This window comes from Sorex fumeus, unplaced genomic scaffold (assembly GCF_029834395.1).
Source record: "Sorex fumeus unplaced genomic scaffold, SorFum_2.1 ptg000044l, whole genome shotgun sequence".
Lineage (NCBI taxonomy): Eukaryota > Metazoa > Chordata > Mammalia > Eulipotyphla > Soricidae > Sorex > Sorex fumeus.
This window is the reverse complement of record NW_026606101.1, coordinates 68,245,094-68,270,589: the sequence shown is the minus strand read 5'-3', so window position 1 is coordinate 68,270,589 and position 25,496 is coordinate 68,245,094. Positions and strand designations below refer to the sequence as shown.

The 25,496-nt window shown below is 50.7% G+C and overlaps 2 protein-coding genes across 2 annotated transcripts in view; one reads left to right on the top strand and one right to left on the bottom strand.

Moving 5' to 3' along the window:
- The window catches only part of PIK3CB (phosphatidylinositol-4,5-bisphosphate 3-kinase catalytic subunit beta), a 104,399-nt gene extending 93,678 nt beyond the window's left edge, over positions 1-10,721 (top strand). The window contains exons 20-24 of the mRNA XM_056122091.1: positions 706-873; positions 1,938-2,061; positions 4,717-4,862; positions 7,788-7,920; positions 8,265-10,721. Coding sequence (XP_055978066.1) covers positions 706-873; positions 1,938-2,061; positions 4,717-4,862; positions 7,788-7,920; positions 8,265-8,402 — 709 coding nt within the window. The 3' untranslated portion in view covers positions 8,403-10,721. The remainder of the gene's footprint in view (positions 1-705; positions 874-1,937; positions 2,062-4,716; positions 4,863-7,787; positions 7,921-8,264) is intronic.
- A 610-nt stretch (positions 10,722-11,331) lies between these two features.
- Positions 11,332-24,518, bottom strand: FAIM (Fas apoptotic inhibitory molecule). The gene is made up of 6 exons (XM_056122100.1): positions 24,442-24,518; positions 18,743-18,801; positions 16,732-16,864; positions 15,531-15,759; positions 13,678-13,727; positions 11,332-11,798 (listed from the first exon to the last, which is right to left on the bottom strand). Exons 2-6 carry the CDS (start codon positions 18,784-18,786, stop codon positions 11,649-11,651), a joined length of 606 nt encoding a protein of 201 aa, XP_055978075.1. The 5' UTR covers positions 18,787-18,801; positions 24,442-24,518; the 3' UTR covers positions 11,332-11,648.
- Positions 24,519-25,496: the final 978 nt, after the last annotated feature.

The window sequence follows — 25,496 nt, the reverse complement described above, 5'->3', positions numbered from 1 at the left end:
TGGAGTTCAGCCAGTACTTTGTATATCCTTGATATCAACCCCTTGTCAGATGTGTATTCAGCAAATATTCTTTCCCATTCTGTAGACTGTCTTTGTATTTTGGTCACTGTTTCTTTGGAGGTGCAGAAGCTTCTTAGTTTAAGATAGTCCCATTTGTCTATCTCTGTTTTCACTTGCTTGGCCAGTGGTGCAGTCACAATGACTTTAAAGCAACTAGGCAGATGAAGGTGCCATGTTCCAGGGCAGTGTCGAAAGTGTCTGTATGTGGCTCCTGTTAGATGCTGCATAAAGGGTGGTTAACTCCCCCCAAATTGAAAGTGAAGGTGAAATATTTTCAGCAGTGATCCCTGAGCCCAGAGAAAGAAAGAAGCCCTGAGCACAGCTGGGTGTGACCCCAGAAAACAAAAGCAAACGAAAAATGAAATACCTTTATTTTCTATGCAGCTTACTCTGCCTGTATGCATAAATAAGATGTTCTATTGCCTTGACTAGCTAGATAAAAAGTATGCATTTAGCCGGCAGTTACATTCTAGTAAATTTTTTAATCTGTTGACCCAAGAGACTGACTTCCCAACAGAAGGCAGAATTCGTACCTTCCTGTTTGACACTAACACCCCTTTTGACAAAGATGCTCACTTTAGTTGAAAAGTGTGCTCAGTTACTACCTTGTGGATTGTGTACTCACGTGACCTTCGTGCCTTCCAGGATGCTGCCTTACGGCTGCTTAGCAACCGGAGACCGCTCTGGCCTCATCGAGGTCGTGAGCACCTCGGAAACCATCGCTGACATTCAGCTGAACAGCAGCAACGTGGCTGCCGCTGCCGCCTTCAACAAAGACGCCCTTCTGAACTGGCTGAAGGAGTACAACTCCGGGTGAGCGCACAGCCCTTCCCGGCGGGCGGCCAGGCAGATAACGCCCCCGCTTAGGCTTCTCATTCCTGCAGCGTTCTGCTTCGTTTCTGGCAGAAGCGGAATGACGGGCAGATCTTCCTTAAAGTCACAGAAGTGCCCAGCACCGGGTCCTGCTCTCACCTAGATCAGAGCCCTAGGGAAGAATGTGTTCCAGTGACTAGCATGGAAGTTTTTGGTGTCGTACACCATCTTCTGCATCTGTTGGGACAGGTGTGAACCCAGGGTCTTAGCAGATGTCTACAGTACGAAGAACTGAGTTTGAAACCGAGCTCTTCCCGTGGAAAAGGCTGTGGTGGGAGTTTTGTTTCTAGTGAGGGTGCTGCGGACCCCCTAATCCAGAGGCTGTAAAGGAATATTTCCTTCCTTCCCCCCTCCCCACTCCTCTACCCTTCCACTTCCTTCCTCTCCTCTCCCATCCCCTTCCTTCCCGTCATTTCATTTTTGGGGGGCCTCTTCTGGCTCTGTACTCGGCATCACTCCTGTCGAGCTCAGGGAACCAGTGGCCAGGGATGGAACCTGGGTCAGCTGCGTGGAAGGCCAGTGCACTGCCCACTATACTCTCCCTCCAGCCCTGAAGGAATTTTTCACAGAGGAGATACTCTGCAAGTATTTCTCACTGAAATTTTGAAGTCAGGCTTGAATTTGACTACCGGCAGGATCCAGGACCTATTAATCATCCTTCAAATTGGGATCGTGTCTTGAGTCTTTCATCTCTTAGGGGTCTCTGATGCACTTCTGATTTAAATCAGTGAATTAAATGATCGGAACTGTACCAGTTCTTAAATAACTGAATTCTAGGCATAGGCTAGAAAGGCTCCAATCCCAGTATCGTCGAGAAAAGATGGTGATCCTGTGAGCCCGCCCTTAGCCCCTCTGGAGCACGAGATGTCCAGGACATACCACTGAGGTGGTCAGGGCGCCTGCCCGGACAGTTTGGGTACCCCTAAGCTGCTTCTCACAGTGCAGAGAGCACGACTGCTGTGTGGGCTGGTTTTCATCCCATGTGGGTGCACCCTATTTTGCAGGGATGACCTGGATCGAGCCATTGAGGAGTTTACTCTGTCCTGTGCCGGCTACTGTGTAGCTTCTTACGTCCTGGGGATTGGCGACAGACATAGTGACAACATCATGGTCAAGAAAACCGGGCAGGTGAGCCCCGCCCCCAGCCTGCCAAGGGCCACGGTGGTGCCGTTTCCAGGCTGCAGCGGTCTCAGGCCGAAGCGCAGGCGGACTTTAGTCCTTCGGGGGATTGGTATTTTTGTCTTTGGGAGGGCATACCCAGGGTACGTGAGGACTACTCCTGGCTCAGTGCTCGGGGGTCACTCCGGGTGGGGCACAAGGCCTCTGGCATGTAGAGCAGCCTCCAGCCTGTTGTGCTATCTTCGCAGCCGTGCACTGTGGGACGCTTGCTCTGTTTGGCTCTCACATCTCACATCTCACATCTGCCACACCTGAAGCCACCAAGGCTGTCAATGTTTGGGGACTTGGACAGGCCTGGCTGGTGCAACCGGAAATCACATGAGCCAGCAGTTACTCACTGTGGTGCTACCCCCAGGCCCTCTAGGAAGATCCGGTCCCTAGGGCAGAGCATGTGTTGTGTATTGCGGGAACCCCGGCTTCAATCCCCAGTACCGCATATACAACCCCCAGCTCCCGCTCCCACACCAGCACCCCAGTTCTGGCCCTGCCAATGTGAAATATATAATTAAAGAAGCAAAGTGTTTTCTCAAGACTGATGTTTGTGAATGTTCAGTTGGAGCACAAAAGTCCTGTAGAGTGGAGGAAAGGCCCCTCACCACAACTTCCCAGTGTGTCATGTGCAGAGAAAGTCTCATGGGACCAGAGGTCCCTTTGCTCCCAGTCTCAAAGAGTGGACTCTCCAGGGACCGAGAAGTTAGTGGAGCTAGAAAATGATTTCAGACTTGCAAATCTCTAGCGAGCTGTGGTGGGCAGAGAGGTAGAAGAGAGACATTTCCAGACGCTAGTTCTTGAAAAGGGCATCTCCTTGACCCGATGCTGAGGTTTGGGATCTGCTGTCTGAGAAATGCCTTTGAGGGGCTGAGACTCCCCGCCAGCAGCTCAGAGCTCACCAGCAGCCGTTGACAAGTGAAGAGACTTGCTCCTCCCCAGATGCGGTGGATCCCGCTGCCGTAAAGGAAGCCTTCTCACCGGGGATCTTGTACCTAGAGATCGAGGGTTATTAGACACAGACAGTATCATGCAGACAGCTTTATTTATTTATTTATTTATTTATTTATTTATTTAATGAACCACCATGAGATAGTTACAGACTTATAGACTTTCATGATTATGTTCCAGTGATACAGTGATCAAGTACCCATCCCTCCACCAGTGCCCATTCTCCACCACCAGTGTTCCCAGTATCCCTAGCTCTTTGTTTAAAAACAAGTACTTATATCCAAAAGATATTTATAAAATTTAATAGTAGCACTGTCCTCCCATTGTCCATCAAATTGCTCAAGTGGGCATCAGTAACGTCTCCGTTGTGAGACACATAAAATCCAATAAAATACTTTTAATAAACGATTTTTTTTAAGTGCATCTCCTGGGACAGGAGAGACAGCACAGGGATCAGACTCTTAACCCACATGCAGCCAGCGCCAGTTTGATTTTTGGCACCACGTACAGTCCCCTGAGCACCACCAAGGGAAAGAAACAGCAGGGGAGTGGGTCCTCCTGCCAGATATCCTTAGAGCAGGTGACAGAATCTCACAAAAAAGAATGATCAGGCCCCAGATATTAGTGGGGTTTACTGCTGTAAACCAAGACACAGAAGTGACATGGAGCTAGGAAATAGCTGAGAGAGGAATGAACGGGGGTTCCGTGATCGTTGGGCATTGACCTGGGCATCAGAGCCCGGTGAGCCTGACCGGACCCTGCTGTTCTTCTAACAGCAGGAGAGTTCTGAAAGAAGACAGAGAAGATCATAGAACATTCACCTCCACTCACCCAACCGCCTACACCCAAAAATCATCATCATCATCATATAATAAGAAGAAGAATAAAAATAATCTCTTTTGTTCAGGAAAAGGATAGAGGATAAAAAGAAATGTAGTCCTAGTATACCGCCACCATTTGGGTTACGTGGTGTGAACAGTTTAAATATTGAATATTGGTTTGACTAAACGTGATGGTACATCGTGCACCATTGCATAACTTCGCATCAGCACAGCAGCATTAAATCCTGACCTCAAGTAAGGCGGGATTGTGTTCACAAAATCAGGAAGAGCAGAGTTAGTCAAAGGATGCTGTTGAGAAAATGAGGCGAATGGCAGGAAAAGCACAGGCAAGAGTGCAGAGAAAGGTTTCCTCCTAAGGGTCGCATACATGGGAGAGAACAATCATACAGCACCCAGGGTATTCACCTTGCACACTGCTGACCTGGGTTCAGTTCCCAGCACCCCACAGGGTCCCCTGTGTTCAGAGCCAGGAGTAAGCCCTGTGACCCAAGGAACAGTCAAAAAGGAAACCAAACAACAGATAAATAGCAGCACAGGCCATCAGGAGCAGGGGGCAGGGATGTGCTCTCCCCTTCTGTGTGTTCAGGGGTTACTTGCGGCTCAGCAGTGAGCCCTGGTGGTGCCCTGGCTTGACGCTTGTTGGCTGCACAGAAGGAGAGCACCCCCGACTCCCCCCGACTAATCACAGATGTTGCCACCACGAAACAAGGAGGGTGCTGAAATGCAAGATGCTGGGGAAAGTGGCATCTTGAGGACCTGTGCCTGCTTTGGAGCCCACCAGTCCAAGGGAGATTAAATTCCGTTTTTTTTTTTTTTCCCCCAGCTCTTCCACATTGACTTCGGACATATTCTTGGAAATTTCAAGTCCAAATTTGGCATTAAAAGGGAGCGAGTGCCTTTCATTCTTACCTATGATTTCATCCATGTGATTCAACAAGGAAAAACAGGAAACACAGAAAAGTTTGGCCGGTGAGTCTTCCCCTGGCTTCCGAGTTTCAGGTAACTGATAGCTCTGGCATTTCTTAGCTGGGGGAAACTGGGAGCAAAAGCTGCTTTCAGAAGGAATTTGGGGGAACTCTCCACTTAGGCGCCTGTTCTAGTTCAGAAGTGAGATAAGACACAGATGAGGGAATTTGGAATGAGTTTCTGGGTTTTGGTCCAATACAATACTTCTACCTTTACCTGTCATTGAGGGAATTTTTCGACACTTGAGGACACTTGAGGGTTTTGCTGTCGTTCTAAGTGAGGGCAGAGACAGAGCCCAGGTTCTGAGACAGTTTTAATGGGCTCTGATGCTGGCACATTACTTACCTTATCTTCATTTTATCTTGAAGTACGAGCAAAACCATTACATTTCAGGAGCTGGAGCAATAGCACAGTGGGTGGGGCATTTGCCTTGCACGAGGCCGACCCAGGTTCAGTTCCCAGCATCCCATATGGTCCCCTGAGCACTGCCAGGGGTAATTCCTGAGTGCAGAGCCAGGAGTAACCCCTGTGTATTGCTGGGTGTGACCCAAAAAGAAAAAAAAAAACAAAAAAAACCCATTACATTTCAGGGATTACGGTGATTTGAGGGAAGTGATGTGACCAACTCATACAGTGTAAAATAAATACATACAAAGCACTGCACTCTAGCACTGTCCTCCCATTGTTCATTGATTTTGCTTAAGCAGGAACCAGTAATATCTACATTGTGAGACTTGTTACTGTTTTTGGCATATCGAATACGCTATGGGGAGCTTGCCAGGCTTTGCCATGTGGGCAGGATACTCTCAGCAGCTTGCCAAGCTCTCTGAGAGGGGTGGAAGAATCGAACGCAGGTGGGCCGCGTACATACAAAAAATAAAATACATATAAAATAAGTACAACTCGTACATATAAAATATCATCACTCCTGGCTCTGCCTGGCTTTCGGCAGAATAGACCCCTGGACACAGTATTCTCTTTGGCAAGATTAGGGAAGATGGGAGGATAGTACAATGAGCAGGGCACTTGCCTTACGTGCTTACTGGTCTGGGTTCAGTCCCTGCCACTACATATGGTCCCCCGAGCCCTTCAAGAGTGATCCTTGAATCCTCCCAGGGTGGGAGAAGCATGCTGAAAGTAGACTATAGACCAAATATGACTGCCACTCAATGCCTCTCTTGCAAAACACAGTACCCAAAAGAAGAGAGAGAGAACAAGGGGGAATGCCCTGCCACAGAGGCAGGGTGGGATGGGAGGTGGGAGGGATGCTGGGACCCGTGTTGGTGGAGGATGGGCACTGGTGGAGGGATGGGTACTTGATCATTGTATAACTGAAACCCAAGCACAAAAATTTGTAAGTCTATAACTGTACCTCATGGTGTTTCACTAATAATATATATATATGTATATATATATATCTTACAAGCAAAAAAAAAGAGTGATCCTTGAGTGCAAACCCCAGAGTTAGCCCTGAGCACTGCTGGGTGTACCCCAAAAAAAAACCAAAGCAAAAATTGGGGAGACAAAATCTGATGGTCCCCTAAAAAAGTCTATTTTATTTTATGTTTGCTTTTTGGGTCACACCCAGCAGTGCACGGGGGGGTTACTTCTGACTCTGCACTTAGGAATTTCTCCTGGCGTTGCTCAGGGGACCATAAGGGTTGCTAAGGGTTGCTGGGAATCAAACCTGGGTAGGCCACGTGCAAGGCAAACACCCTACCTGCTGGACTATCGCTCTGGCCCGTAGGAAGTCTATTTTAAAGAGGAGGGAGCGAAGAGTCAAGATGACAGGGTGGAATATGACTTTAAAAGGATCTGACCGAGGGCCGGAGCAATAGTCCAGCAGGTAGGTTGTTTGCCTTGTATGCAGCCAATCAGGGTTCGATCCCCAGTATCCCATATGGCCCCCCAAGCAATGCCAGGAGTAATTCCTACGTGCAGAGCCAGGAATAACCCCGGAGCATTGCTTGCTGGGGTCAAAAAGCAAAAAATAAACTGATCTCACACTGTCTTGGGGACATTAAGGACGTTAATCTCTGGAGATAGTGGACAGACCACAGATATGTCCTCTGATAAAAAGGTAAAGGCCCTCCCGTTGATCGTCGATTTGCTCGAGCGGGCCCAGTAACGTCTCCATTGGAGACTTTGTTGTTACTGTGTCTGGCATATCGAATACTCTCGGTAGCTTGCCGGGCTCTCCGAGAGGGGCGGAGGAATCGAACTCGGGTCGGCCATGTTGGCCGCGTGTAAGGCGAACGCCCTAACCGCTGTGGATGTCCTCTGATAGTCTATTGGATTTTAATAGTCAATTAGTTTGTCCTTCCCCCCCCACCCCCCCATAAAATAAAACATTTAAGTGTCTTTGCCTTTTATTACAGAATTTTTGTTGTTTTGGGTTTGGGTCACACCTGGTGGTAATTAGGGCATATTTCTGACTCTGTGCTCAGGAACCATTTTTGGGGCTCGGGGGACCATGTGTGGTGCTGGGGTCAAACCAGCCTCAGGGCCTTGCATGCAAGGTCAGTGCCTTACCTGCTACACTCCCTTGTCCAGCTGATTTTGTCTTGGGGGGGAAACTGATATTAAAGGGTGTTTTTTCTATACATTTTAGTTCTGAGACAGTTTACAGAGAAGTTAAAATCAGAAATAAATGAGCCTTCAGAGCAGTGTGAATGTTCGTGCTCTCCTGGAAAGTGTAGAGCTGCCTCTCACCTTCCTTTCCTTCCTGAGGCTCCCTCAACAACCACTCCCCCTCCCCCCCCACCACACACACACACACACACACACACACACCGCACGCGCGCGCGCGCGCACACACACACACACACACACACACACTGCACGCGCGCGCGCGCGCACACACACACACACACACACACACACACACACACACACTGCTGACATTGCTCTCTGGCTCACCGTCCCCAGGTTCCGGCAGTGCTGCGAGGATGCGTACCTGATCCTGCGGCGGCATGGGAATCTCTTCATCACTCTCTTTGCACTGATGCTGACCGCGGGCCTCCCTGAGCTCACGTCTGTCAAGGATATCCAGTATCTGAAGGTACTTTCTCCCTCCTCTGCGTGTCCTGGCAGGCAGCCATATGACGTTGTCCGGTTGCAGCCGACATATATTTCATCCTCAAGAACATTCGGCAGCTGGTTCTTGTCCACCTAGAACTCATCCTTCCCCCTGTTGGCATGTGTGGGTGTCACTCCTAGCTCTGTGTGCAGGGGTTACTCCTGGCAGTGCTTGGGGGGACCAGGCGGTGCCAGGGGGATTGAACCGGCTTCAGCTGTTGAAGGGTTTAACCCTTGCGTTCTCCAGCCTGGCCCAGCTGCCCTTGGTCTTTGGCATTTGGGGCCACTGTGAAGCTGGACAAACCCCACTGTGTTTCTTTTTGTTAGGACTCCCTTGCCTTAGGAAAGAGTGAAGAGGAGGCACTCAAACAGTTCAAGCAGAAATTTGATGAGGCGCTCAGGGAAAGCTGGACTACGAAGGTGAACTGGATGGCGCACACCGTGCGGAAGGATTACCGCTCCTAACCTCGGCCCGGCCGCTGGCCACTCGCCCCGTCCATCCTGCTCTTGCACTAAGGCAACAGGACCCTGTCAGAGATGTTCAAAAGGGAAGGAAGTCCTGAAACTCAGTTCGGTTATGAACCAGGCATTCCGCAGAACCTGATCCGAACAACCCCGATGACCGCCCTCTGCTTTCTGTATGCTTCCAAGATTCATCATGAAACTCTCAACATTATGGATAATCATTTCCTGCTGACTTTGCACGCCAAGGAATGCTACTAAGATTGTTTTTTTTTGTTTTTTGTTTTGTGTCTCCTTCTTTTCTTCTTTAAAAAAAAAAAGTATTTGGTACTTTTTCCAGAAAGGTGTAAATACTTCATTTTAGTGTTGTGACTTAAGTGTTACCACTCAGCCAATTCACCCACACCTGGGGACTGATCTTACCTTACAAATGAAGCTTGAAAAGTTTTTTTCCCCCTCCCTTTTTAAATTGTGTAAACTACAAATTATAATATAATTTGAAATTATGATTATTTTTCAAAAGAAATCTCTTAAACCTGTGGAAACATTAATTATTTTGTTGTTATTTATCACCATAAGAGCATCATCCCAGTCAGACTTGCTGAAAATCTGCTGGCAAGGCAAATGATAACGATGCTGCATATATATTTACAGTGTTTCTTGTGGGAGTTCTGTATGGTAAGATGTTTCTTTGGTCTTCAGTCTGTGTTTTGAAGTTTTACAAAAAGCAGAGCTTTTTCTTCAGCAACTTTTTGGTTATATGATCCAGTTCTTCCAGATGCTTCGTAAGGAGGCACATACTAATACAGTTTTTACGTGGTGTCTGTGAAAGTGTTCACTTCACAGAGCATTATACTTGAGCAAATGCACACAAGGCCGAAAGCAAATGAAAAGGAGACTGTGGATTAAACTCCATAGCTGAGATTCAGTATTTTAGTAAAATGCCAGCTGTTCTTACTGTATTTATTAAAACTTGTAATAATGTGATTTTTCAAGGATCTTCGTTCAAATTGAAATAGTTTGTGGAATTCCTTAATTTATTTGTTGAGGTACCATATACTTCGGGTGCTCGCTGGCAAGCAATGTTAATATGTGCAATAGGAACTACTGGTTTGAATGTGCGAGTGACCGGCCACTCTGAGTCGAGGCACCCCCTCAGACCTTCTGCTTGTTCTCCAAAGAAGACTGGGGCGCTCGGCCCCGTGCCCCCGACTGGAAGCGAGACGAGGACCCGCCTCGTAATTGAGTTTGCTATGGGAGTTTCATGGAAGGTTGCTCCATTCTGTCATCTTCCTTCACGGTCTCAGGTCAGTGGCTGAGCTGTGTCAGCCGCTCTTGGCGTGTCGTCCCGGCTCCCAGAAACAGCCACGTTCACGGGCAGGTGCGGCTGAGCTCAGGTCCCCGCCGGCTCCTCCCTCCCCTCTTCCCAGCCTGCCCCCCAGCACGGGAGGCCTCTTGGGCTTTCGGAAGAGCGCAAGGTCAGGGGCTACCCCAGTCCATTTCCATCCGTTCGGGAAGCAGCTCAGGCCTGGGAGAATGTCCCTCCAGTACCTGGACTGTCGGAGGCACTCGCCTCTTCTCTGGCCCGATGCTCAGAGCACGCCCTTGTCTTAGAAACTCAGACTGGTGGGCCGGGCCTGCAGGTTCAGGGTGCGGGTTGGAGAATGGTGGCCTTCGTGATTGATGGCACGGCTCTTGTCGGGGGGTCCCCAGCTGGAAGGGGAAAGACATGAAGAGCAGGACAGGGAAGCTAGTGCCCTGACAGAGCTGGAAGAGGTGCGGAGCAGCTCAGGCCACCCTCAGAGGGTGCCAGGCCCGGACCACCGGTGCCCCGCTTGGCCGCCGCATCCTGCCTCCTAGCCTGAATCCACAGACACTCCCTGGCTGAGTTGCGTGTCTCCGAGACACAGCGGCTCTGGCTGAGCAGAGGAGCGTGGGGGGCAGAAGGCAGGTGGGGCTCCCAGGGGGCCGGGGTCTGGCTGCAGAACGAGGGTGTCTGCCAGGTCTGCCAGGTCAGGGCTCTGGTCAGCGGTGACTCTTGCCCCCAAGCGCTGGGTTTCCCAGTGTTCCCAGAACAAGACTTCCGAGAGCCACACACCCCCACTCCCGAGGACAGCCTCTGTGTGTGCCCAGGTGTGGAAAGGCAGAGAGGGGCTTGGACAAACAGGTTCTCCTGTCCGGGCAGACCAGGCCCGCCGAGGCCCCGACCCCACCCCAGCTTTGCCTGTCATGACCCCTGTGTAAGGTCTTTATTTCATTTCTCAGGGTTTGAGTTTCCTAATTTGTAAAATGGGACTGATAATAAACTTGATTTATATCCACGATGATTTGTCGTTCTATCCATGCGTCTGTGTCTAGATTTTTTCTTCTTTTTTTTTTTTTCTTTTTGGGTCATACCCGGCAATGCACAGGGGTACTCCTGGCTCTGCACTCAGGAATTACTCCTGGTGGTGCTCAGGGGACCATATGGGATTCTGGGAATTGAACCTGGGTCGGCTGCGTGCAAGGCAAACACCCTCCCAACTGTACTATCGCTCCAGCCCCTGTGTCTAGGTTTCTGAGTGATTTATGGGCTGGAGTGATAGCACAGCGGTAGGGCGTTTGCCTTGCATGCACCCAGCCCTGCCGAGCCGGGTTCGATTCCTCTGCCCCTCTCGAGAGCCTGGCAAGCTACTGACAGTATTCAATATGCCAAACACAGTAACAAGTCTCACAATGGAGACGTTACTGGGCTCACTCAAGCAAATCGTTGAACAACAGGAGGAGAGTGTTTGTTTGTTTGTTTATGGTTACATTAGTTGATTCCCGGGGGAGCCCTCGCATCCTTGAGCCATACGCCAGACACCCTCCTGTGGGGTCCCAGTGGTTTGAAATGAGACCTCTTTCCCGTGAGCGGGGGTCAGGCATAGGAAGCATATGTTTCTACAGACAGTTCATTTTATGCTGTTTATTCTAGTAAAAGTGCCTCTTAGTAAAACATTAGTGATTTGGGTTCATTTTCATTTCACTTTAGTAAACATTTTACATTATTTACAAAATAAATTGCAGTTTTTATGATTGTACATAATTTTTGGGGGGGGTACTCCCATTCCCCCTGGTTCTGGGAATGTTAACAGTTTCCGGTAACTAAAAAAATAAAATCCTGGCCGACTAAATGTGCTAAGATGTCAGTACCGAGCACGTTTAACTGCCACAGCCCTTGACAAGTCCTGATCTTGGCTTCCTCCGTTTAGGTCCAGTCACGTGGGCTCATTCCAGGAACTCGGGGATTTCTCTGTTGTCCACGAGCAGTGTGTGGATGATCCCTTCCCTCCTTTTCCCACTGCTCACAGCCTTGATGCAGCAGTCATGGCTCCCGATTCGGAAGTGCGTTTCCGTCCCGTCGTCTACAAACTCCCCCTAGGCCAGCAGAGGGGGAAGAAAGGAGTTAGTGTTTCAGAAACTCTGACCTCGCGTAGCAGCAGCACTGCATCACAGCACGAGAAGGGGCTTTGGAGCAGCACTCAACTCTGCAGAACCAGAGCTAGCGTGTGCCGTCAGGGGTTTCCATGCCAGCCAGGAAACAAGTGTCGCTCGGTTCCTCCACTCGGGAGAATCTGCAGCCGGGAAGGAAGCCTTGTGCGTCCAGCTCCAGACCAGCAGCTCTTTGTAGGGTAACCGTGGGCTGGCCCCGCAGTACTACTCCTGGAGTGTGGGCACTGCACCCCTTTTAAGATGGAGCTTCAGAAAGGCGCCCAGAGGTCAAATTTCTGTGCAGCAGAGCAGGGCAGGGCGAGGGCTGGGCCTGATGCAAACTGAGTGACATGTACTTCAAGGTCCCACAACCTCCTTCATTTGTTTATTATGGGGACCACACCCAGCGGTGCTCAGGAGTCACTCCCGGTGGGCTCAGGGGATGCTATGGGGCACTGGGCATCAAACCAGGGTTGGCCGCATGCCCTACCTCTTTCGTGAGTTGCAAACCTCCGTTTGTTCTGGAGACTTCCCTGAGGGTGGAGGGAGGAAGTGGAGTTTAAGTCTGGAGTCTGCCATCTAGAGGAGCCCCTGGAGAGGGCAAACAGCAAGGCCCAGTGTGGTTCTGGCCATTGCTAGGGACCATGGAATGGGAACAGGGAGTTACCAAAGGGACCCTAACCTGCAGATGCCTGCTCTGGAAACCTCTCGATAAAGCGGTTCCATGTCCAGGGGGGTGGTGTGGAAGGGGCGCCCCAGCAGCCCAGAGCGATTCTGAGTTGAACTGAGCTCTGGGCAAACTGCTCTTGGGGTCCCAAGAGAGCTGAAGAAGCTGCACCAGGGTCGATCCCCACAAACATGGTTCCCTGTGACAGCAGGAAGTGCCCAACCCCAGTGTGGCTCCCCAAAGAAGCAAACAAAAATGCCCTTCACACTAGGAAGAGAAAAACTGTGTGTGTGCGTGTGCGTGTGTGTGCGTGTGCATACGTGTGTGTGTGTTGATCCTGGCCCAGACCAGCATCTCCCACGGCCTCCACCAGTGACTGATGGGGTGGAGGGCAAAGGCTGCATCGTGACCAAGGGGAGAGTTCCCACCCTAACACACACACACACACACACACACACACACACACACACACACACACACACCAACTGGGCACTCCATTCTCTTGTCTCCTTCATTCCCGCACCCCGGGCACCCACTGCCAGGTCTATGGAGGTGCCCAGAGGGTCGGGCTGGGCAGCCTGAGTCAGGGCAACCTCCCGCTCTTAGGGCCTACAAGTTGCATTGTGGCTGTGCGCTTTGTTGTGTGCCATCTGGGCGCCCCACACTCGCCCAGCACCTTCCCTGCCCCTCCCCCCCAATACTTTGATTTCAGGGTCAGACCATTTGCCCTGAGCAGCTGGTGTGAAGCTTTCTTATTCACCGGTAGCCCGTGGGGATGATGGAGAAGGGGTCACGTCTGAGCACAGAGCCAAGAATGGCTTCTGGGCACCATGGAGTATGGCCCCCAAACAAACACAAAACAGTGTAGCCAGCAAGCACACATGTCGCTGGGCATCAGGGTGCCTGAAATAGCTGAGAGAGAGCCGCGTGTGAGCTGAGGGAGTGTCAGGCTTTCCACGAGGCTCTCAGGCAGGGGAAAACGGGCAGAGGCTAAGGGGGGTGGCGCAGACATGCAGACTTGGACGTGGTACCGGGTCTCTCTCCGGGCTTTAACCTCGAGCCCCTGGGTTACTTGAAACCTGCCAGTTTGGAAGCAGTGACCTTCTGGGGGCAGGAGAGGACCCGTGTGGTGCTGAGAGGGGCGGGAAGGCCACTTACTGCTGTCTCCATCTTTTTACCGTTGCTCCACACGTCCATTGTGTCCTTTTCTGAAAAAGCAACAAGTTTGGCACATTATACCGGGCCACGCTGGCCCTGGCTGTTGACCCCTGGCGGAGAAGCGGTGTTGCTGGCTTCCTACAAGGCCATCGGTTTTTCTAAAACTCAGTGCTAGTTGTGGCTTTGAAATTTTTCTAAATTTGTTTTTTGTTGGGGGGCCACACCCAGCTGTGCTAAGGATCCCTCCTGATGGTGCTCAAGGAACCGTATCCAGTGCCAGGGATCAACCCAGGCTCGGCCGTGTGCAAGGCCAGCGCCCAGGCCCTGCACCAGCTCTCCAGCTCCACGAAATTCTTCTCAATGTGACCACACGGGGTGCAGACTCTGCTCACGGAGTCCAAAGGGAACAGAGTCTTGGGAGAGAGGGCCCTGGTCCCCCTACGCTGCTCTCCTTGCTTTGCCCTCCTCCGAAAACTCAACCTCAGGGGGCGAGAGCGAGAGTACAGTGGTAGGGTGTTTGCCTTGCACGAGGCCAACCCGGGTTCAATCCCCGGCAAGCTCTTCCAGGAGTAATTCCTGAGTGCAGAGCCAATGAGTAACCCCGTGCATCGCTGGGTGTGACCCAAAAAGCCAAAAGAAAACAAAATAAAATTTAAAAAAACTAAAAAACTCTCAACTTCAGGCCGGTGTTTCTCCTTATATGCAGCCCAGGGGGCTGCACGTCTCTTTCCCAGCTTCTGGCTCGAGATGTTTTCAGAGGCTGACACTGAGCTCTTGTTTGCTCAGGGATCAGTTCCTGGGTGGGGCTGGGGTTCAAATCTGGGTCAGCTGCACACAAGACAAGCACCTAACCCTCTGGACTATCTCTCTGACCCCACCCCCAACCCCATTGTAAAATTTGTTCTGTTTGTAGTGATGGGCTCTTGTTGACCTCCATGAGTGATGTTGTTTTCCATGAGTGTTTGTGGGTGCAGAAACACCCTCAAGATGGTGCAGCAGGCAGGGCGCTTGCCTCGAGGGCAGCAGACCAAGGTTTCATCTCCCGCGCACCGCCAGGTGTGGCCTCCAAACCGAACAAGATAAAAATTGTTTCTATCGGGACAGCAGTGCCTGTGGTCTGCCACAGTCTTAAACTTGCCACCACGGAGTGAAAATGTCCTTCCCACCATTGAATCTTAAGCTTCCGGTGGCCTTTAGACATGCTTCAAAGAGCACAATCAAATCATAAATGCCACTGCCTGTTTCTTCGCTTTTCACCCATGTTTACAATCCTCAAATCCATCATTGTGAAAGCTGCCACTCATATATTTTAGGTCTGCACCAGCTGATAAAAATTAATCTACAGGGGCCAGAGCGGTAGTATGGTGGGGACGGCATTTGCCTTGCATGTGGCCAACCCGGGTTCAATCCCCAGTATCCCATATGGTCCCCCGAGCACTGCCAGTAGTAATTCCCAAGTGCAGAGCCAGGAGTAGCCCCTGAGCATTGCTGGGTGTGACCCAAAAAAGCAAATTAATCAATTAATTAATTAAAAATACTACTACAGGGGTTGGTGACATAGTACAGTGGGCAAGGCACTTGTCTTGAATGTGGTCGACTCAGATTTCTAGTCCCCACATCCCACATCCCTGAGCCTGACAGGAGTGATACCTGAGCACAGAGCCAGGAGTAAGCCCTGAGCACTGCTGGATGTGACCCCCAAACAAACGAACAAAACAAATACTTGATGCCTCAGAAATGCAAATGCCACAGAGGCCCTTTTTGCCCAGAGCTGCAGTCAGAGGCTGGGGGGGTAGGGGGCCCTGTGGGGTGCGGTGGGGTGGGGGTCTCGCTGCAGGACCGCACCCACTTACCCAGCACCACTCTTACATCTTCCCCATCCAAGCGCAACGTCCAGGTGTTGGTGGTTTTTGACCTGTTCTCCAAATACTTCTTGAGACTTTTTCCATTGATTTCCAGAGTATACTCATAAGCCAAGCCACTGACCGCGTCTATTTTTATGGTAGCTTTGGTCTGTGCGGCTCCAACGCAGAAAGTTTCTTTGCCCACTAATTTGAACATCCATTCTTTTCTTATCTCCTCCTAAGGAAGAAAATACAAAAGTTGAAAACACAGAATAGAAGGACGTTATGTAGTTAATTGGATAAGTATATTCTTTTGGTTTCTGATTTCAGATTTTTTTTTTCTTTTTGGGTCACACTCGGCAATGCACAGGGATTACTCCTGGCTCTGCGCTCAGGAATTACCCCTGGCGGTGCTCAGGGGACCATATGGGATGCTGGGAATCGAACCCGGGTCAGCCGAGTGCAAGGCAAACGCCCTACTCGCTGTGCTATTGCTCCAGCCCCTCTGATTTCAGATTTTTTGTTGTTGTTGTTGCTCATGAATTACAACTACAATGGGATGTTTTAAAATGAATCGATCTTAGTATATACTCAAAAGAATACTGATTTCATTAAGAAGTCACATTAGAAAGCTCCAAGTTTTTCTTAAGATGCTAACTCATTGCATAGAAAACTTGGGATTCAGGGCTAGAGAGATAGTACAGTGGATAGGATACTTGCCTTACATGTGGCTGACCTGGGTTCAATTCCCAGCAGCCCATATGATTTCCCAAGCTTGCCAGAAATGATCCCCCAGTGCAGAACCAGGAGTAAGCCCAGAAGTAAGCACTTCCAAGTATGGCCCCAAACAAAACCACTTGGTATTCAACTTCTGGACGATACCACAATTCTTATAATATTGTCGAAAATGCCAAACTTCATTAAATATAGGTCTGCTTGGGGTGCAAGAAATAACATAACTACAGTGGAAAAACATGATAATGCTATTTAGATGTAACTCTATGTATTCATGATAAAAGGAAAACAAAGGCACGTTCCATTTAAATATTAATGTTATTGTCTATGAATTCTGTGACTACTATAAATTTGCTTTGTCAGGAAAATGATACAGGTCAAATCTAAAGACTAATTCTAGAAGAGAAAAGTCTGATTCACACATGAAGAAGCGGATGGACACACAAGTTTGTACAGCAGAACTGAGTTTTCCTACCTTCCCATCCACGTACACCACGCGTTTGCCTGATGTGGTTCCATGTTCAAACTCAATCTTATGGACACCGTCACTCAAAGCAACTTCCCAAACAGCTACAAGATCTGACATCTTTTCCAGGCTATAAGGAAGGCTAAGGGAACAAAATAAAGCAGTTATTTGGCAGAAGAAAAGCAGTAAAATAATCTATTATTACAAGATTGGACCAAAGTAACCAGTTACTCCATCCAAGATATAAATATCAGATTTTTAAAGCCCTAAAATGACAAAATATGAACGTAAAATTGCATAAGAAATTCTATGAGTGGTGCATTTTCTCCTTCTTCTGCACTTCTCCTTTAAGAAATGACTATGTATGTGGGACATGGTCGGTAACTCCCAACAAAGTCACCTCAGTAGTAATACGATTAAGTTTATCCACATTAGTCTTCGAGCTGGTTACAGAATAATGTTTGGAAAGGTCAGAAAAAAGTCTACTTATCCCTCCCTCCATTTAAAAACATTATTTGATCCTGGTGCTTTTTAAGTATCACACCCATCACTTTCATTATTTAGTATCATGTCCAATCACACAAAACAAGTATTACCTTCACTCATTCCATATTAACTAATGACCTGGCATTCAGACTAACAGAAAGAGTTCTCATTCATCCTACAAAAACTAAGAAAAAGGAAATTTCTGAGAAAAATAGCCCATGACGGATATAAAAATGTTACAGAAAATAGTCATTCATGTCCAAATTCGGAGAATTCTTTGTTTTTGTGTTCTTGGCCACACCCAGGAGTACTCTGGGCTTCCATCTGGCTCTGTGTTCAAGGATTACTCACTCCTGGTGGAGCTCAGGGGACCAGATGGGATGCCAGGAATTCAACCCGGGTCAGCTGCATATGCAAGGCAAGGCAAGCGCCCTGCCTACTGCACTATCTCTCTGGGCCCAAAGATCTTATTTTTTTAAAAAAATTTAAAAATTCTGTTTTGCTATGAGTTCTGGCCCAAATTAAATGTATTCGTTGGTGTAATGGCATTTACTATCAAAGGCATTTATAGTATATACATAATTGGTCTGAATCTTTTTTTTTTTCTTTTTGGGTCACACTACACAGAGATTACTCCTGGTTCATGCACTCAGGAATTACTCCTGGCGGTGCTCAGGGAACCATATGGGATGCTGGGAATTGAACCTGGGTGGGCCGCATGCAAGGCAAACGCCCTACCCGCTATGCTATCACTCCAGCCCCTTGATCTGAATCTTTAGCCCAACTGAGACAAGCAATATTATAGTATTGATGATCACAAGTCATTCGATGCTTAGTGGATGCCAGTAACTGTAGGAGTTCTGTGTCGACCCCCCCACACACACCCGCCTTCATCTCTTCCCCCCACCCCCAGTAAAATAGTAATTATTATTCCTTTTGATAGATGAAGAAATGGAGGCTCTGTCCAAGGCAAAATGGCAATAGTATTGGAGGAGATTTAAACCTCAACTCCCTGGGGCTGGAGTGATAGTACAGCAGGTCCAGCAGTTACCTTGCACACAGCCGACCCGGGGTTGATTCTAGGCGTCCCACAAGGACCCCGGGTAGCACCAGTAGTAATTCCTAAGTGCAGAGCCAGGAGTAACCCCTGAGCATCATTGGGTATGGCTCCAAAATAAAACAAAAACCCCTCAACTTGGACCCAGAGCCTGTCCATCAGGGTTTTCATCCTCCTCTAGTATGCTTGAAATCAGACATGGCCATCCTCAGAATGGGCATCATTTTGAAGGGATTACCAAGTATGCTGTGGAAACGGACACCTCAGATCCTGTCCCACTGGAACAGGAGACCTTGTGGGCCCCATCTGTGCCAGGCAGTGCCAACCACCCTTATTCTCAACCACAAGAAAATGGAACCCTGCATGCTACGACCTGACAAAAAAAACACTCCCTGAGAAAAGGCGAAACTCTCCTGAATGAGCAAAACAACCCTGGCTATTTGAAATGCTAGTTTTATTGCCATGCAAGACATTTACCTTTCGTCATCTTCAAAGATTGGACTGTCATCTCCAGATGCCATGGTTACCAAAAGAGTCTTTAATCCAATTAGCAGGCAGGAAAGAGAAAAGCAGAATTGCAGCAAAGAAAAGTGGAGAGCAACAAAGAAGACATTTGCACAGGGGGTTCTAATTGCAGGACCAGAGCCTCCGTTGCATGCCACTGCTGATGAAAGAGCTGGAGGGATTTTGGGGGGGGGGTCACACCTGGCAATGCACAGGGTTACTTCTGGCTCATGCGCTCAGGAATTACTCCTGGTGGTGCTCAGGGGAGCATATAGGATGCTGGGAGTCGAACCCGAATTGGCTGCATGCAAGGCAAACATCCTACCCTCTGTGCTATCACTCCAGCCCCTTCATTTCATTTTTTTCCAAAATATATTTACTTATTTGCTAATGCAACAACTCTTACAATCAAATTGCAACCGTGGATATTTCAAGGAAAGGAATGAAAACCTGAGGAATCCTCTTTATCCTTTATGGCTTTGTCCTATCCTAAAAGCAGAGGATAAACTCTAGATTGTTCCAAGTACTGTACCCCATCGGAGCCACGAGAGAACCTGGGCTCCTCTGGGTCCCATCCTCTTCCTCCAACAGAGGCATAAAACAACCCCCGGGCATGGGGCAGAGAGGCAGGGAACACAGAAAGTGGGACGCAAACACCTGGTTGGGCCCTCTCTGTTCTAGGGAGGAAACAAACCCCAAACGGAATCTCCCATTCAATGCGAGCAAGCTAGAACATGGTGGCATAGGTAGATATATGGATATGTATACTTATTTCTAAATTTTAGATCAATTCGAAGAAATGTGGAGTTTCCAGAAGCAGCCCGGCATATGTGAATTCACTTTCTAAGAGCAAATTTAATTTACCCCTTAAGTCCATGGAAACCCACAGAAGATCCACGATTGCTCAGGTCACTAGCAGGGCCAAGATCAGAAGTAGAGCCAGTATCAGGAAATAAAAAGTCACCGGGCTGTGGCACTCATTAAGTTTTGCAGAACGCAGAAGCACGTGTAACTCACGTGTGCAGGAAACCCTCCATATTTGACGATCTGGGACTAGCAGGGGCTAACCTCGGCAAACCGAGTGACAAACACATTCAATTGTTTTCTGCTGCCCAGGTGGAATCTAGTCCCGCCTTCTCCCTACAGAGAGTCCCAAGGGAGATCTGCCTTCTTGTCGAAAACAAGACTTTGCCAATCTTCTTTGGCTGGAAACAGCCAAAAGTCACATACTCTGTGTGTGCTGTGTGTGTGTGTGTGAGAGAGAGAGAGAGAGAGAGAGAGAGAGAGAGAGAGAGAGAGAGAGAGAAACCCATCAAAGCAATTCAAAGAAAAGCTAGAAATTTTAGAATGATAACTAAACAAAGGTTCAAAAACACTTGGTATTGAAAGGAAATCCCTCATCTTTTATGAGCGGTCCTCAAATGTAGATAGATTTTTCTAGTCTTAAGAAGCCCCTGGCTGTGAAAGTAGAGGGTGCCCAGCAAGCATAAAAGCAGAGACTACTAGCCCGAGAGAAAGCCAAACCATGCAGCAGAAAACGAGATAAAGCATCCTTGGCAAATTACAGTGGAATAGAGTGTTTCATAGTTTGCTCTCCGGCCCCAGAAAGTTTACTAATTCAAATCTGAAAGAATCGCACAGTTTTCCATTATAGTAAAGTAAAGTAAAAAGTAAAGGCCCTCCCGTTGATCATCGATTTGCTCGAGCGGGCCCAGTAACGTCTCCATTGGAGACTTTGTTGTTACTGTGTCTGGCATATCGAATACTCTCGGTAGCTTGCCGGGCTCTCCGAGAGGGGCGGAGGAATCGAACTCGGGTCGGCCATGTTGGCTGCGTGCAAGGCAAACGCCCTACCGCTGCTATCGCTCCAGCCCATTATAAGGGACTCCAAATATTATCATAATAAGAAAAAGCCCAGTGTTATCTAAATTAATCACTTTTTTACAGAGAGCAACAAAAGGCAGCACACCGTGTTTGCTGGGGGTTTTGTTTGTTTGCCGCATGAGGGTCTGAACATGGGACCCCAATGTCCTGGCGTACATGTTACCCCTGAGCCACATCCCAGCCCCCAATGACAGCACAAATTAGAAGGGAGGTTAGAAGTTAAGATTACATTGAATTTTTTCCCTTTGACCCATCAACATTCTTTCGCACATGCAACATTTATTTATGAAATACAAGTTAAGATGTTGAAAAGTTTTGGAATTAGTGGTGATGGCTGTATATTGTGTGAATATACTTGATACCCTTAAACTGTACACTTAACAATGGTTAGAAAGGCCACTTTTGGTATAGATATTTTTATCCCAACTTGAAAAAAGGAATAGTACAATATTCTAAAAGCACTGAATTATATATTTTGAAAGGACGTTTGGTTTTAAAAATATGAACTATCAGGACCTTGAATTGGGGGGAGAGGGTATGAAGGGGTGATTTTTTTGGCTGCACCCGGCGGTGCTCTGCTCTGTGCTCAGGGTATGAGGTACAGGGCATCAAACTCTGGCTGGCCTGATCACCTTAGCTGCTGAACTATCTTTCTAGCTCCTTCAATTTTTTTTTAAGGAGGAGCTAATAGGACCCCCCAGCAGGGCCTTCCACTTGCCAGCCATGCGTCCTAGCATCTGAGCATCTCCCCAGGCTGAAATTTATATGGCACCGGAATGCTCCCTCAACAACACTGCACAAAAGGTCTAAATGGCCTGCTGGGAAGTGTCTTGAAACGCTTGATATTACACTTATAAAAGTGATGGAGTGATAGCGCAGCGGGTAGGGTGTTCGCATTGCATGCGGCCGACCCGGGTTCGATTCCCAGTATCCCAGTATCCCCCAAGCACCGCCAGGAGTGATTCCTGAGTGCATGAGCCAGGAGTAGCCCCTGTGCATCGCCGGGTGTAACCCAAAAAGCAATAAAATAAAATAAAATAAAAAGTGATGGCCACCTCTGCCCTTGCCCCCTACTGCCGACTTTCTTGTTTTTGTGTTTATTTGGGTGGGGGCACCCCAGCTGTGCTCAGGGCTTACTCCTGATCTGCACTCGGAGATCAGGGGACTGTGTGTGGTGCTGGGAACTGAACCCCCGCTGGCCACGTTCGAGGCAAGCCCCAGTTTGGAGTGCTGTGGCTCCCGCCCTGTCTACTCTTTGGAATGATGAGAAATAGCTCCCCAAACAGATCTTTTTGAGGCCTGGACAAACTCAACACACAGCCAACCTAAATGCATGCGGCACAGCAGTAATTATCCGTGACTTCTGGGTCAGGAACTGATGTGGCACTGGGCTGTGAGACGGGTCCTCACAGAAACACAGGCCTCCAGCCAGAGACAAAAAAAAACACAGCGGGATGGGGCTTGCCTTGCTCGCAGTCCATGTGCTCCAATCCCAGGCACTGCACAGGGTCCCCAAGGTCTACCAGGTCCCTGAGCACAGAGCCAGGAGGAACCTCTGAGTACCAGCAAAAAGAGAAGAAGAAAACAAAGAATAAAAAATTGTCACTGGAGAGGGTGCCAGTTGATCCTCCTCCCTCACTCCCCACGACTGTTGTTTAAAAGGGCGAGAAAGGACTTAAATCCACTGGCATTCTCTTTTGTTTGTTGTAGTTTTTGGATCCCACAGGGCTGGAGTCTGTTCCTGGCTCTGCAAAAGAGACCTCTAGCAGTGATCTGGGGACCATACCTGGATGGAGAGTACGCAGGACAAGCACCTAAACCCCTATACTCTCCCTCCAGTACTCTCCAGTACTCTTGCTCCAGTGCGCTCTCTCTCCCTGCTAGTACTCTGGTACTCTCTCTCTAAAGTACTCTCTCTCTCTCTCCATCTCCCCACCATCTTCCTAAAACTCAAACACATACACTTACTTTTCATCATCATGTGACCAAACTGGAAAAGTCCCTCTATTTTATTACAAAGATGAAAAGATGATAAAAACATACTCCAGGAATTTCTGCATGTGGGGAGGACCTTACTCACTTGGGACTCACTCTTACACATCTTTAAAGAAAGCGGGTTTATTTATTTTTTTTTTGCGGGGGTGTCAGTGAGGTGAGCAGCTCTTCAGCTTTTAAAGCCTCTTCCCTAGAACATCTTAAAAAGTTTCCCCTCCTCAAAACTTGGTCTTAACAAATCCCCATATCTGGGGGCTGCAGAAGTCTGTGCACATGAAAGCCAACTTTATTCATTTTTGGTTTTTTTTCTGTTTTTATACACTTCTTGGCATTCAGGAGTAACCCCTGGTGGTGCTCAGGTGGAATACGGCAGGGTCATATGTGGTGCCCGAACTGAACAGGAGTCGGTTGGGTGCAAGGCAAGTGCCCCACAGGCTCCCCAGATCCCGAAGTCCCTTCTAACACATGTTCATGGCATCCCTCCCATCCAAAGCGCTGAGTGCGGCCAGCCACACTGCCAGTCACTCTGCAACCCACAGGCGTGGCACGGGGGAGTCCTAGCAAGGTGCGTCCCAAGCTCCTGGGTGCCGGGTATTGTCTACAAGGAGAGAAACTTGGCTGCGGATCCGGTAGCAAGGTATACCACAAGCCTTGCGAGGACGACGCTGGGAACAGTTTGCCCAAACCAGGAGGACCTTTGGCCAACGTTAAAACCTGCAACCCCCCCTCCCCACCCTTTCATCAGCCTCGAGGGGCTTCATTAAGTCATTACCGCGCCCGAGCCCCAAGTCAACCTGCGCCTCCCACCCACCCCCCGCCCCCCAGCCCCAGGGGCAGCCACCCCGCAGGACGCAGAAACCCACTCAGAGCCGGGGGCGGGGACCTGGGGTGCGCCGAGCAGAGCCCCAACCCGGACCCGGTTCTGCACCGAGGCAGCGGCTCCCGCTTACGGGACAAAGGAACTCCCTTGCGGCCGTCTCCGCCCCGCGGGCCTTCCTGCCGCACTTTCCCCACGGCCGCGCGCGCCCCGGAGCCGAGTGCGGGGTCGCAGGGCCGGGCCGCCCAGCGCCGGGCACCCACCGACCCCCCACACCCGCCGGCTCGCGGCCCCGCCTCTCCCGCCCGGCCCGTGGACGCGCCGCGGCCCAGCCCCCAGCGCCCCCTGCGCCGCCCGCCGCGCCCCCCGCCCTGCGCCGCCCCGGGGCTCACCGCAGGGTCTAGGGACGCGAGAGGGAACCGTCGCCGGGATCGGGCCGCCGGGAGCGGCTGGGATCGGAGCCGCAGCCGGGATCGGAGCCGCGCTCGGGATCAGGCCGCCGGGAGGGGCCGGGATCGGTGCTGCCGTCGGGATCGGACCGCCGGGAACGGCCGGGATCGGAGCGGGAACCGGATCAGGCCGCTGGGAGCCGCTGGGAGCCGCCGGGAGCGGAACCGCACTCGGGATCGGGCCGCGGGGAGCAGCCCGGATCGAAGCCGCGCTCGGGATCGGGCCGCAGGAGCAGCTGGGGTCGAGAGCGGGAGCCGGATCAGGCCGCTGGGCGCGGCCGGGAGCGGTGCTGCCGTCGGGATCGGGTCGCCGGGAGCGGCCGGGATCGGAGCCGCAACCGGGATCGGGCCGCCGGGAGCAGCCGGGATCGAGCGGGAGCAGGATCAGGCCGCGGCGAGTGGCGCGGGTCGGAGCGGCCGTCGGGATCGGGCCTCGGGGAGCCCCGGAGGGGGGGCGGCCAGGGCCGCGCGCTCCGGTTTCCGGGGCAGGGCGGGGCCGGGGCCTCCCCGGGGCCCGCGGGGCTCACCTGGTCTCGGTGGGCAGCGGGAGGCGCCGGCTGGGCCTCCGCCCAGTCCGGGGGCAGCCGCCGGAAGGCCGCTAGCGGGGCCGTGGCGCTCCCCAGCGCGGCCGCACCCGCCTCCCCGCACGGCCCCGCACCCCGCGCCCCGGCCCCTCTCTCCTCCCAGGCCTGGTCGCTCCCGGCCCCTCTCTCCTCCCAGGCCGGGTCCCTCCCGCCCCCAGGCGTGCGGTGGCAACCTCGGGGCAGGCGCCTGGCTGGACGTTGGGGAGCCCCTGGGGGTGCAGAAGCAGCCCCGGCGCCTGCGCTGCCGTGGGAGGGGGGGGGGTCCCACGCGCCGGGAAACCGCTCCCGGGCCGGGGGCACTCTCTGAGGGTTGCTCCTCCTTAGGGGACCTGGAGGGCGCGGGTCACCGCGGGGTGTGGAGGGGGTCCCCTGGGGAGTCTCCCCCGACAGCCTCTCCGGAGGTGCCTCCCCTCGGCGACACCCCAGTGGGTTGTTGAGCTTATTCTGTAAATACTCTCTCAACACCTGGACCCTCCCCCCTCGCCCGCCAACGTGCCAGCCCCAGGGGGGAGTTTTACTGCCTTTCTGAGCTCCAGAGGGTTGGTGGAGGCTTTTTTGGAGGTTGCTGGTCGTGGTTTGGGCCACCCCAGCGGTGCTCAGGGTCTACTCCGAGCTCTGTGCTCGGAATCTAGAGGCAAATGCTGGAGCTCCGGTGCCATCTCTCTGCCCTGATTTGTGGAATTTTTGCCCTATGTGCCGCTTAGTAGTAGGCTGAGGTCCACCAAGGCAGGGCCCAGGCAGCGGGGCTCTCACGGGCACCCATGTCTGCATGGTCACAGGGTCATTCATACCCGACTCCCATAAGCTGCTAAAATGAAGGAAGGAAGAAAAAGCAGATTTGGGGTAATGTATTAAGTGGCCTGGATTTTTTCCCCTGATTTTTTAAAAAATTGAATCACTGTGAGATAGAGCATTACCAAGTTGTTCATGATGGGTTTCAGCCACACAGCGTTCCAACACCCACCCCTCCACCAGTGTAATTTCCCAGCTTCCTCAGC